Here is a 14644-nt window from a genome sequence, read left to right as displayed (position 1 = left end):
GCCCAATTCCTGTAACTGTTCTTCATATATTTTAGCCTCCAGTCCCCTAAACATTTTTTTTATAGTGTGGAAACTAAAACCTGGTTGCAGTATTCTAGGTGTGGTCTTACTAAGGCTTATAGAGTGGTATTAGTACCTCATGTAATCTTGATTGAATCCCTCTGTTAATGCAATTTAGGATTGCATTGGTTTTTTTGGCTGCTGTCACATACTATTAACTCATATTTAATTGATTGTCCACTAAGACTCCAAGATCCCTCTCACAGTTACTGCTATTAAGCCTGGTTTCACCCAATCTATATGTGTAGATTTTGGTTTTTCTTGCCTAAGTGTAAGACTTTACTTTTCTCTACCCTGAATTTCATTTTGTTAGATAGGGCCCGGTGTTCAAGCCTGGCTGGTACTTAATTGGGAACAGCTCCCCCTCCCTAGAATTTCAGGCTTGTAGGTTAGAAAGGAAAGTTTAAAAAAAATCTCTCACAAAAATAGCAGAGGCAAATTACTTCTTTCAATTGGCAAGAAAGCTGTATGAATTTATTTGTATCCTGTATTTATTATTTTTTATAAATAACACAAGACAGCAAACATATCCAGCACGCTTTTCTCCTATTATTTTCCCAACAACAACAACAACTCTGTGTGGTGGGTTGAACTGAGAGAGAGAGTGACTGGCCCAAAGTTACCCAGCTAGCTTTCATTCCCAAGACAGGATTTGAACACATAGCCTCACACTTTCTAGCCTTGTGCCTTAACCACCAGACCTGGGCATTTTATGGGCCATATGTGATCCATTGGTTGTCACTGTCCACTCCACGTGATGTCAATCTGAAATTAGAAATGAAATATAAATAGGTACGTCATGCACACAATGTAATGGCATTGTTTTTTTTCAAGGCGACTGCTATTTTTTTTTTCAATTTACTTATGTGTGTTCATGCATGCCTATGCACTTTCATAGCCCTATTAGTTTGGCTGACCACAACAGTTCCAGTTTCTCATGTGGCCCCTTGGGAAAATTAATTATCCATCCCTAAACTGGATGGACATGAAATCAAGAACCATGGTGGTGCAGTGTTAGAATGCAGTACTACAGGCTAACTCATTGCTCACCTCAAGAGTTCGATTCTGAGTCGCTCAAGGTTGACTCAGTCTTCCATCCTTTTGATGTTGGTAAAATGAGGAGCCAGATTGTTGGGGGCAATACGGTGACTCTGTAAACTATTTAAAGTATTGTGATGCAGTATATAAGTCTACGTGCTATTGCTATCCACAGTCAAGCACAACTCAAATTAAAAAAAATAGTAGGAAATGTTACATGGATTCAGGAACAGAAGAACATAAGGTTCACCTAACACAATATTAATCACATTTTTAGACTTAGATTGATGGATCAATTTAATGATACAATCATGCTAGTAATTATTAATGAATGAAGACAAAGCAGCTTTGAGTGAACATGCAGAACTAGGTTCAACTAAAAATTAACTATAGAACAGGGTTTTGGTTGTTGTTTTTAGAAAACAGGACTTATTTTAGTGATTCATATAATGTGCAAGTAATACTTAGAAATATGTGATTTCTGACTCCTAGGTCAATGGATCTCAGAATCAACAATGGAGAGGAAGAAAATGTAAACAAACCTCAAAGTATTCAAATTATATTCGTGTACTTCTAAAACTCAGAGAAATGTGGTACACCTATGAAGCATATGAAGATACTGAATTGGAAGTAAATCTTTACTAAACCATGTTTAAACAAGTTTATATTTTTTTACAAAGTTTATTTTTAATGATATTTATTTTGTATGAACATTTAAACATACTTGTATGTCATAAGATCACCTGTAATACAATAAATACTTTAATTACCTGCTGTATAATTTAGAGTCTGCTGGCTTATTCATTGGGTTGCACTGCCCAGACAGACCCTACATGCAACCTGGGAGGGGGGGGGGCGTTCTCCTAGACCAGGGGTGGGGAACCTTGGCTCTTTTATGACTTGTGGACTTCAACTGGCTCAGGAATTCTGGGAGTTGAAGTCCACAAGTCATAAAAGAGCCAAGGTTCCCACCCCTGTCCTAGACTTACAACCATGTGTTTAATGATGGTTCGGGATTATGATGGCACTAGAAAAAGTGACTTATAATTAACCTTTGATATTATATCACCCCTCTGGTCACATGATCACAATTTGGGCACTTGGTTCACATTTCAGACTGGTTGCAGTGTCTTGCAGCCATATGATCGCAATTTGCAATCTTTTCAGCCAGCTTCTGACAAACCAAGTCAATGGGGGAAGCCAGATTTGCTTTGCTTCACTTAATAATCACATGGTCTGTCTTAAAAGTTATTCTAATTCACTGGATCCATTCATGCAATGACCTGCTTAATAATCACATCATTTAGTGACTGCAATTTTGATCTCAGTTGTGGCCATAAGTTGAGGGAAACCTGTACAGCAATTAGGGCTTTTTATGTTTAGAGGGATGGTAGGTAAGGAGAGATATTATGAAGATTTGCAAAAGCAAGCATAATATGGAAAATGTAGACAAAAGTTTTCTCTCTCTTCTACCTATTTGTAGAACTTGGAATTGTCCATTAAAACTAAATGCAGAAAGCTCCAGATCAATAGAAGAAAATGCTTTTCTTTCTGTTGTTCTTAAAAGAATTTTTGTTACTGAATGTAGGCATGTCATATTTGCTTGCTCAGATTCCATAGTGGATTTAGCAGGCTCCAGAACACCGGGCCCAATAACTAGCTGGCCCACAGTCTGATGCAGTTGAACCTATTTTCCAAGATATATGTGAATAATTCAAGAATAGAGATTAAGTAATAATGTCTGCCACATGCACCAAAAACACTGCTCAGAGTCCATATAAGGATTTGTGCCTTATGTATGTCACCTTACAGTTAGTCCTCAATTTACTGCTGTAAATTGTAATTGAGTCCAGAATTACGGTCGTAAGTCATTATGGTCATAAATTGAGGTATTATGTGACAGGACCTGATTTTTCATATTGTTTGCAGTGGTCATAAAGCAAACACCAAGGTAATTAAGCAAATCAATTTTCCCTAATGGGCATTTTTGCAGGAAACCATAAATAAATAGTGGAAATCAGCAGAAAAAGTTGCAAATAGTAGTCACATGACCATGGGATGCTGCAAAAAATTGTTAAGGTGAGCCAGTTGCCAAATACCCAGATGCAATTGTGACTTGGGGGGGGGGGGTGAGAAGTAGCCACTGCAACTGAATAATCACTGAACGAATAGTCATAAGTTGAGGACTATATATATATTTAGTTAAATTGATCTGCATTTACTATTTAGCTAACAATTCCATTTAAAGAAATCCTTCAGGAGTTTTTCATAAAGGCTTTTTATAATTAAAGTGTTTCGTTTACTACAAGTCAGCTTCCTAATAAGAGCATTTCTTAAAATCTAATATAATAGTTATAAGAATTTCACAAAATAAACATATATGTATATGCATCACAACATTCCTTTTGAAATAATCAAAGTTATGTAAGCACTAAAAGAATTAAGAAATATTAAGTAAAAAAAGATATAACAAGAAAATGGTGATGTTTTCATTAAGCAGCTATTGTTTGCTTTTACAGACAAAACTAATTTCATTGTTTTGCAATATATACTTTTTCTGTTGCAGTTGAGCATTGCAACAGGAAGAAAGGAATTAGAGTGGGATATTCATATATGTCATTAAAATGACTTTAAGGAGATTAAGGATATTAAACAAAATACTATGCTCAAATTTTATTAGAGCAGCAGACACAGACCTACTCCAATCCCTGTTATGAGCCAGCCTTTTTTTATTCTAGTGCTAAAAATGTAATATGTATTTATTTGCTGGTGCTTACATACATTCTAATCATGAGGCAATCTGTGATATGAGCTGTAACCACTTTTTTTGGAGGGGGGAGCCTAATGTTAGATGCCAGGTTTTTTTTTGTTAGTTCATTTATTTATTCTTTTACAATATCAGGTAGCTGCGCTGACATAATTCCAACATACAAACATACATACATACATAGAAATATAGAAAATACAAAAAAAATCTTACCATGTAGATCAGTGGTTCTCAACCTTTTTAGTGCTGCGACCCCCAACCAGTCGTAAGTTGAGGACTACTCAACCGGTCGTAAGTCGAGGACTACTCAACAGGTGCAGCACCGTTTGCAGAATGGGACTTTTGGCGGGCTCAGCAGGGCAGAGACAGTCTGGACAATTCCTATTGGCTTTTGAAAGCCAATAGAATTAGACTGTATTCAAGAGAGTCTATTCTATTGGCTTTCAAAAGCCAATAGAATAAAAGGGAGTAGCACAGCTAAGGAAAAGGGGGAAAAAATGGCGGACTGCGTTGTTTGGCGACCCCCGTGAAATGGTCGTTCGACCCCAAATGGGGTCCCGACCCACAGGTTGAGAACCACTGATGTAGATCAAACTGCCGTGCTGTGGGTTGGATGCGTCATGGCAAAACCGCACCCATCCCATTGCCGGCAATGGGAAAAAAGATGTGCTACGTCGTGACATGTCACGTGACATCGTGAGTTTGGCACCTGTGATGTAGATAAAAAGTCAGATAGCACACATATGAAAATTTATCACTTATAAGAAGTATACCAGGTTATTATCTAGTACTATTCAGATAGAACATAAAATCCAACCAAGTTTGATAAGACTGTAGTTCCTACTTCTGAAATCTCTTTACTTAATCTGTGATTGTTTCCTAAGGTGGCAGCTGAAGAGGCTTATTAAGCTAGAAATGTTTTATTGCTTATAGAATCACTTTTCTGTGAAATGGGCAACTATAGAAATATGAATAAGTAAATGAATAATGAATAAGATTGAGTATCATTAGCATGAAGGGCACAATGGCTCAGTTATTACAGACTCTGAGATTGTCAGCTTAAAGTTGACAACCTGGCAACAAGGTGAGCTCCTGTCCTTGACCCAACGTCTGCCCACTTAGTAGTTTGAAAACATGCAAATGCGAATAGATAAATAGGTACCACTTTGGAGGGAAGGTAACAGCATTCCATGTGCCCCAGCGTATAGACATGCTGGCAACATGACTACAGATATGTCTTCAGACAACTCCGGTTTCCTCAGCTAAAAATGGAGATGAATGCCACCCCATAGATTCAGACACGACTAGACAGGGAAAACCTTTACCTTTATCATTAGCATATTAATAGTACTGAATCTCCACCTATCATATTGATTCTCTTACTGGTTTTAAGTATTGTGTTGTAATATTTCTTACCCCCCAAAGATAGCAAAGTAGAAATAACTGGCATAAGAAAAAATGCATGGGTGGACATATTTCAGTAATCCGAAACTGACAAAACACCATTTGTGACCTTCCCTAGCTTCTCACATGCCAAGTCAATGGGAAAGCTGGCAGGGAAGGTTGCACGTTGCTCTAATAAATTCTCACAGCTTCCTGCATTCACATTTCACTGTGCTATACACACACACACACACACACACACACACACACACCCTCTTTGCCTTGCATTGTGCCACTCACTCCAATCTTCCTGTTTTCAAGCCCTTCCACACCATTCATACACTCTCACTTTTCTATATTTGCACTGTGGGAAGTCAGAGCCCCCCAGAGAAGGAAATATTAAAAGGGCAGAAAAATATATTTTTCCTCAAAAGGATTTTTAAAAGCAGAAACCAACCCTGACCCCAAATCTCTCTGTCCCCAAGCAGTAGCCAGCCCTATACAAATGCAAATGTAAAACTATCAGGAAAGCTGGAGCCAGAAGACAAAGACCTAAAATCTACATACCTCACCCAAACTCTAAGAGTCATTAGCCCAGCCCCAGGGAAGCAGGATATGACTTTTGGGACATAATAGGACTAACCCATTACCATCAAGTATACCAGAAAGGCACACCTAGACCCAGGTCAGAATACGTGACACAGGAAATAGCCTCAAAGTTCATGCCATAGGAACAGGAAACTATTCCAAACAAAAGGCTAGAGAGGGTATAAAAACCCCTTGCCCATGTGCTCAGGCCCTTCTCTCCTCTGGTCTTTCCTGCAAGAACCATCTTTCTGCTTCTTCAATAAACTGTAACCATCTTCCCAAAGCTGTCACCATGTTGCTTATTTATTCCCGGCTTGGATGAACCAAGATACTTACTTCCAACAGCACCATGCCTCAACACTCTCCTCCTCTAGCCTCCAACTTGGGGGCTGCCTGCACTAAGCCTCCCACAGCCTCCTTCACCCTCCTACAGACCCCCACCCATCCTCCTTACCTGGTCTCCCGCTGTTTCCACTTAATGACCCTCACATCTTGGGATTATGATGGCAACCTGGACTACAAGGACTGTCATTGCTAAGTGATGTAGCAACAGCAGTCCTAGTTCCAGTTACCATTTAATCCAAGGTTGTGATTCTGTTAAGTATTCTGTGCATCAGAATTGAGAAGCATAAAGTGGGCACTGTACTTGTGTACTGTGGTATGGAATAGTGTCTAGCTATAGGTACAGTAGTCTTCACTTAATGACAGTTGGGATCAGCAACTCCATCATTAAGTGATAGAGTTGTTATGTTAAGTGACACATCATGTGACCACAATAGCCTTACTCCACTACAGTTAAGTGAGACATTGACTACAATTTGGGATTTTATTGCTGGCCTCTCCATTGAGTTTTTTTCTTGGAATCCAGCTGGAAAAGGACACAAATAGTGATCATGGGACACTGGGATGGTTGTAAATGTCCATCAGCTGCAAAGTGCCTGATGTTGCAAGAGTCATAAATGCAAGGAGATGTTGTAAAATTACTTTTTAGCACTGTCATTACTTTGAACTGTTGCTAAACAGGACAGTCCTTAAGGACTTAAGCAAATACTACTTGTACTGCCAAATAAATATATATTTGTTATTAATTTTTGATGTTCAAGTAAATTCATTGGAAGTTCTTATTCACAAAACTCCTTGCTTTGATTTTTTTTCAGTTCTGTAGATAAATTCTTAGAAAATAAGATAGATGCTTTTTTGAAAATATGCTCAACTATGTAAGAAGAATAATTTGGGGTTCCAACTTGAGCCAGGGCTGTGTAATAATAAATAAAAATGAGATCCAGGCAGCTGTGAGGAAAGAAAAAATATTTATTCTTAAAAGCAAACAGTTTGCTTTTAGGAACAGGCTGTAAAGAAATGAGGTACAGTAGGAGATTTTTATAGGGGGAGCTTGTCAGTGTGTCACATGCTGATTCTAGGGCAGTGGTTCTCAACCTTTTTAATGCCGCGACCCCCCCCAACCGGTCGTAAGTCGAGGACTACTCAACCGGTTGTAAGTCGAGGACTACTCAACTGGTGCAGCACCGTTTGCAGAATGGGACTTTTGGCGGACTCAGCAGGGCAGAGACAGCCTGGACAACTCCTATTGGCTTTTGAAAGCCAATAGAATTAGACTCTATTCAAGAGAGCCTATTCTATTGGCTTTCAAAAGCCAATAGAATAAAAGGGAGTAGCACCGCTAAGGAAAAGGGGAAAAAAATGGCAGACTGTGTTGTTTGGCGACCCCCGTGAAATGGTCGTTTGATCCCAAATGGGGTCCCAACCCACAGGTTGAGAACCACTGTTCTAGGGTGATACTTGAGAGGCTTGTGTGTGTGTGTGTGTGTGTGTGTGTGTTTATTGTGAACATTCAGTTCCTCTGGGAGACCTAATTTAATTAACTCTGTGTTTGCAGATCTTATTCTTTGATATGTGGATTAGATCTGGGCAACTTATTTGGGGGTTTGAGGAAGTTTGAGAAAGGGATTTTCTCGTTTGTTATCTTATTGATATTTTACTTGATTAATTTAGTTTCAGCTTGACCATCAATTATCTAGTAGAGACACTGATTCTCAGACATTGTTGATTCTGTTAATATTTTAAGGGGAAGATGAAAACAGTATAAAGAGTAAAATATACTTTGATATAAAACTTCTCACATCCCTATAAAAAGTCCAAAGGTTAACTAATGGGGGGGGCAAGCAACCTTCCCAGTTTGACTTCTGATAAATGGGAATCTTGTATATATTTGTTTAGAAAATTTATATTGCTGCCTATTCACACATGGCAACTCAAAGCGGCTTACACAGATATAAAACTCCATATAAAAGAAGCAGATAGGAAAGCGCTCCAGAGGGTCATTACCATCGCCCAGAGGATTATTGGCTGCCCTCTCCTCTCCCCCCCCCCATAAACTGTACAGTTCCCGCTGTCTTAGGAAAGTTGAAAACATTCTTAAAGACTCATCTCATCCCGGACATTCTTTTTTTTTTTTTTTTTTAACTATTACCATCTGGCAGACAGTACAGGATAATTAAAAGAAAGACAAATAGGTTGAAAAATAGTTTTTATCCCAGAGCTGTAACCATATTAAATACTACTGTATAGTGCAATGTTGAAGTGCATTAGGGGCAGCGCAATAGTGAACAGAATGTGAAGGGTGTATGTATATTATGTTTGGGGGTTTTATACTTGTGGTTTTTACTTGTGTGTAGTGTGCACTGTGGACAGCATTTAATTTTGTTGTGGGATACACAATGACAATAAAGATATTCTATTCTAAAAATAATAAGAAAAATAATAATTACCTGAGTAAAATTTCCTGACTGTAAGAATAATTAATCAGTGGGATAATTGTCTCCAGAAACTGTGGATGTTTCATTACTGGAGGTTTTTGGGAGGAGGTTAGAAATTGATAGGGTCTGAAATGGATAGAATTTCCTGTTTCAGTAAGGAGTTGGACTAGAGGACCTCTAATGTCCCATCCAACTCTGATATTCTGTTTTTGTATGTGTGGCATGCTTCAGTGATTTTCCTTTGTATTTTAGTTTGGATTTATCCTTAATAATGCATTTGAGGGTATTCTTGTCAAAGGAACAATCTTATGATGTTTTATTTAACATCTGATAAATATGTGTCTTTGGGACTCCTTGCTACTGCTGAAAAGATGATTAATTGCTGCATACTGTGTGTGTACAATTTGTTTTCCTTTTCCTTGGAGCCAAGGAGGGGGAGGGAAATCTTTATAGAAATCCAATTTGGTTTCAGGGTTATAGCCACAGGCTGCAAGGCTGGATTTGAGTTCAAATCCTTCTTTAGCCATGAGGGTTGGCTGAGTGTTTTGGGGCTGGTTTATTTTTGTTCAGCCCTAGGAGGGAGGTATTGGCAAGCCACTTCTGTAAATGTTATGGCAATTTTCCTCCTGAGGGCTGTTTCAAGCAAACGTTTTGTATAAATTTTTATTCTGCCTGGTTTAGTGAGTGGGGGAAGGGGGAGACAATCTTTTGTCTTCTTAGCTATCCTGGTGTTCTTTGATGTGCTGCCACAAGAGGATTTGAATGTTATTTGCCTGAGACAAAAGGCATTCCAGAAATGTTGGCCCAATGCTACTTGGTGAGCCTATGTGCTTTACCTTTTAGAATCCTGAATGTGTTATTTACAATAAGTTCATTGAGTTATATTTTTGTAACATAGTATTTAATCAGGGTGAAAGGGGGAGGAGAAAGAAAAATGTGACAATTTTTGATAGAGCTTCCATGGACAAGTATAGTCTATCTGATACAGGACAAATAGTTTTTTTTTCCTTTCTTTTCTTTCCTCCACTTTTAAGATGTGGAAGCAAATGCATTTTTATGTAGCTTCCCAATTTTGTAAGATCTTATTCTGGGAATTATAAAGAAATGGGAAAGCAACTTTTTGGCAGAAGAAAGGATTGAGGGTGTTTAGCAAATAAAGCCCAATTGGTATGAAAGGAGGTAAAATATCTAGAATGTATTATAGTTGAAGGGGAAAGGAAAATAGATAGTAAAAGGATTGAGGATATAGTAGATTTATAATTACCAAACAACAAAAATGGTTTTAAGGGGATTCTGTGGTTATCACAAGGTACTGCAAGAATGGTGATCCAAAAATTACATGAGGGGAAACATTGGGGAATTAAAGCATAGGTAGAAATGTATTTGAAATTCTATGCTACCCTTGGAATTTATGGAATAGCCCAAAGGGCTACAGAGGGATGTTTGATATGTAAAAGGGTTAATAAAGGGTTAAGGCTCCCAAAGGAGGGAGACAAATAGCTAAATGTAGAACAAGTACTGGGGTCTCTGTCTTCTCTTTGACAGAAGGCTTGGTGGTGCAAACAACTCCTTTTGGAATTTCCAGTCCATAAGATCCAGCCGGGACAGTGGGTGCTGAATCGTAAATGGAAGGAGGAATTTCTACAACCAAAGAAGGGAAGTTCCTTATATTAAATCTGCTGTCTGGAGGGCTGAGAAGGGTTGGATTCACTACACATGAGCAAAGGTGGTGACTGAACCTGAAAGAGGGTGGACGGTTATTCCAGAACAAGGACTAAAAGCCACGTTTAAAAGGACTTGAATGGGTAGTGGACCAGAACCCCTACCTATTTTGAATATCTCTTTTAGAATTTCAGGTGACCCCAGACGAAGAACAAAGATGTTGGTGGTGACTCATCAGAAAAATAAAAGTTGTTTGTTACAAATAAAACGAATAACTAAGTCAGAAGTCATACCATTAGAAACTGAAAATGTAGAATTGTATATTGTAAGAATTAGGTGGTAGATGTGTCACCTCTGTAATAGCTAGTGATTATTGTTATTGTTGTAATTGTGGATCAATTTGTGGGTGTGAAATACTGTGTAATAATCATGAGGGGTGGATTCTACTTCTAATATTACTGAAGACAACACACCAGAACAGCCTGGGAAATAAAGGTAAAAATTTGTTTGTGGGATTTAAAGGTAGATGACAATCATGAAACAGAATGGATATTGCAAAAGGAATCAGGAATCAGAAAGCTCCTGAACAAAAATATGAAAATATGTGGGGTGATTGGAGTTGGTTAACAAATTGGCTTCCCAATTTTGGGTGGTTAAAACAAATATTTATAGGACTAGTGTTTATAGTTGTGATAGGTATTATGTGTTGTGTTTGTCTCCAATGTTTACCCTGCTGTGTTTCATTTTGCACCAAAACATTGGGGTCAGTAGCGAAAAACATCTCTGGAGAAGATGTACAGATTCAATTTATGTTATCTAATATAGCCAAAAATGAAGATTCATCAGAATATACAGAAATACCGGGGGGATTGATAAATATACATCAATATGATAAATCTTCAGAGTCAGTTAAACCTACAATACAATGGAAACTAATTGAATAGAAAAATACAGATGGTGAGAGTCAGGAAGAGATAATATTAAGGAAGTAAGATAAACCATATAGGCAAAAATAGCTGGGTCTGAGAAAGGGAAGCCATAAAATAGATAAATAGTTTTTTTTAAAGGAAATGGCTAGCCAGGAAAAGACGGGTTGGAGAAAAGGAAAATAAGCTGAATAAGATAAGAGGAAAGGCACACTGAATTGAAAAGCAGGAAAAGAACTTATTGTTTAAAATGGGGACATAAATATCTACTGAGTTTAAAATAACCATTTACATGTCTAATTTTTCTTCTTATTGTATATGTGAATATGATTTAGTATGTTATCAGGAAATGTGTATAGGCGGACGGAAAGAGTGTAACCTCATACTACCTCAGCCAATGGGGAAAGAGGAGGGCTGTAGCGGCCAGTGATAGGGATGAATAAAAGAAGGAGATATTTTGGGTTAAAACTTTGGAGAGAACCAAGCTTTGATAGCTTCTCTCCCCGCTTATTGCAATAAACGAAACAAAAGGCCTTCACTGTGTCTTGGTTGGTTATTGGTCAGGCGAGCTTGCCTCTGGTCACAAAGGAAAGTAGCCAGGAGCACATAACATTACCCATTCCCCCCACTACAGTGACAACACACATTGATACTATTTATTTAATGGGTTCCATCCCGCTCTTGGTTCCCCAGGCTTGTAATCTGCCTCATGCTTTCAAAATCTCCAAAGTGCTGCAGCCCCTCCCCCCGCAAAAAAGTGGGATTATTGTTCTTATTCTTCCTTCATGGCAACTAATAATGTTGAAAATTAGTCTTCTCATGGAATACATTCTACATTTTGTAATAGAAAAGTAACAATACATTTCCTAGATAATTTTTGTCGTATTTGTATGCTGTGTATCGAACTGTATGGAAATCCTAAATAAATTGTTCTGTTAAGTAGGGATAAATGAATGTTTAAGGCTCATTTACATCGAATTTGGGGGAGTTCGTTCTCAGAAAATTCTTTAATGACCGCTCTTAAAAGAATGTGTGAAATAATTGCATTTTTAAACAAGAAATCACGGTAGCGTGTAATTGCTCAGTAATCCGTAGACCGGGTTACATGTTTATTCTGAATAAAAGCAGCTTCATGAATACATGAAATGAGTGTGCGTACAAAACGGAAAGAAAAGCAAATGCGCCCACTACCCGCTTTTGGAAAAGGCGGACTACACAGCACGCGGAACTAGAGAACCCATTCAGCCAAAACAGCAATCCGTTTTTGTGTACGGAGTTAGCAGAGAGAGCGCCGGAAGTAGCCGGGAGCACTTCCGGAAGTCCTATAGGTCTAAAACAACGTGGTTGGGGACCGTTGGTCGGCGCCGTAGGAGGTTCAGGGATGTCAGCTGCTGGTGCTGTTGACTCGGAGGAGCTCAGCAGAGGCAGCGGGCTCTTTGCCGGTTTCCGCGTGCTCGGGCTCCACTGCAATCATCTGGCGCATGTGCTGCGCTACCACCGACGCCACCGCGAGTTCTACCTGGTCACCGCGGTGGGGAAGAGTTTCCACACTTACAACGTGAGTCGGCTTTGCTCCTGTACGTAGATTCAGCCTCCCTCCCCCCGCGCGCTAGACGCCCGGCGGAAAGCGGTTTCCCCCTTTTCCCGCAGCGTCATTTTCAATAGCTTTCACCTCGTCGGGGCTGAGATTAAAACTCTTAATTTCCGCTCCGAAAAGAAGTCTCCCTTAAGGGAAGACTCCATTAAGACTACTCTGTTCTGAACTGCCTAAATCCCACTTAAAATGAATCTGACAGATCTGTTTCCTATAAGAGTGGATAGGGAAAGACTCGAGGGTGCTTGAACATCTTACTCAGGTAGGAGACACGTTGACCACCGTCACGTCTTCTGGCTCTGCTGATTTATTTTTCTTCCACGAATAGTCATGTTTATGGTCTCCTATTATGAAGCAGGAACCACTCCTGCCTCTAAGAAAGAATATCTAACTGCCTTGACTCACACATGACACTGCCTCTTTCATTTAGATGTTCTGACCCATGTGGGGTTGCTGCTTTGATTAATAGTCATGCAGATTGTTAATAAATCTGGAATCCATAGCAGAAGAATCACTGTTTATTAATATTGCTAGGCACAGCAGAAAAAAAGCACTTGGGTGTTTCTAGTTCATTTCCTGGCTAAAGAATCTGCTAAAAGGCTCAGAGGGCTTTAGACCAATGAGTCCTAGGTTTAATTTGACACGGCCCTAGCTTTGCACCGTAAAATGAACAGACAATAATGTCCACTCATTGCACCCACCAGTTCCTTTGTGGCACTATACTCGCATCCTCTTCACTTGGGATTCCAGCTTCTTCCCACTTAACAATCCATGCAATTCTGGGTTATGACAGCAACCAGAACTACTGGGATTGCCATTGCTAAGAGATGTAGTCATGGGACATCACATTTTATATCGCATCACTTAGTGACAGAAAATCCAGGTCCAATTGCCATCGTAATCCAAACCTCCTCATTTAGGTGATCTGTTTCTTGTTTTTCATATTCAGTGTTTCTGTGTTCAGAGTTGTAATATTGCTTCTTATCTCTAATAGTTCTATGAAACTCTGCTAAGTTCCTTTCAGAAATGTTTGCCTTTTTGGCTTTGGCTTCTGTTCCATAGTTTGTTTTGATATTCAGCTTGCTTTCTTCTGTTTCTTGATCTTTGGCAATTTCTTATCATTCATCCTTAGCCCAGCTTTAATGATCAGTTAGGTGGTAGCTAAATGTCTGTGGAGATTCTCAGTCCTCCAGTTAATAGTTATCCCAAAGATGCTTTTTCACAAAGCAACTGGACTTTTTTCTTGTTGTTGTTTTCTTTAAGATGTTTTGCTTCTCCTCTAAGAAGTTTCTTCAGCTCTGAGTGGATGGTGGGGAATGGAAAGATTTATACTCCTGCAGACAGCTGTTCATTTGCATTCTTTTAGCCAGTTCTTAAAGCTATCTGGAGGCTTATCTGTGTCTTCAGGGTCACCTAAGTAATGCAAATGGGTGTGGAACCTTCTTGGAACTGTTGAAAAGACTGTGTTTTAGACTGGAGATAGATGATGTCGGATCCCTCCCCCTCTGTTGAGAGAGGGCCCTCCTTCAAACCAGCGGTCCTCTCTGTCCAAAGTGTGAACTTTGCTGGCTTCGAAAGAGTAGCCTTTGTCTTTTAAATGCAGGTGGACTTCTTGGATGAGAAGCTAAACATCTTCAAAGAAAAAACAACAACAAGAAAGTCCAGTTGCCTCGTGTGAAAAAGCATCTTTGGGATGTTAGGTGTGCATTGTAACCAACTTGAAATAGGGGTACCTTTTGGCATGATTTATATTCTCAAGAACCAGTTTGATATACATTTCTGGAAATGCAAGCAATTGTAATGGGAGAGAGAACTTGTAAAAGTTCTCTCATAGTGTTCTGTGAGAGGG

The 14644-nt window shown here is 39.1% G+C and overlaps 1 protein-coding gene across 2 annotated transcripts in view; it reads left to right on the top strand.

Annotated features, from left to right (window-relative positions):
• The first annotated feature begins 12502 nt into the window (after positions 1 to 12502).
• WDR36 (WD repeat domain 36) overlaps positions 12503 to 14644 on the top strand; it is a 44178-nt gene continuing 42036 nt past the window's right edge. Inside the window, exon 1 of one of the 2 annotated variants that reach the window (XM_039365314.1) lies at positions 12503 to 12759. In XM_039365314.1, coding sequence (XP_039221248.1) covers positions 12583 to 12759 — 177 coding nt within the window. In that variant the 5' untranslated portion in view covers positions 12503 to 12582. Of the gene's footprint in view, positions 12779 to 14644 lie in introns of both variants that reach the window. The other variant, XM_039365315.1, reaches the window with a different exon arrangement.

The sequence above is a fragment of the Crotalus tigris genome, unplaced genomic scaffold (genome assembly GCF_016545835.1).
Source record: "Crotalus tigris isolate CLP2741 ecotype Arizona unplaced genomic scaffold, ASM1654583v1 scf7180000020032.448945, whole genome shotgun sequence".
Classification (NCBI taxonomy): domain Eukaryota; kingdom Metazoa; phylum Chordata; class Lepidosauria; order Squamata; family Viperidae; genus Crotalus; species Crotalus tigris.
Note: the sequence above shows the minus strand (reverse complement) of the source record. Positions and strands in the feature narration are given on the sequence as shown.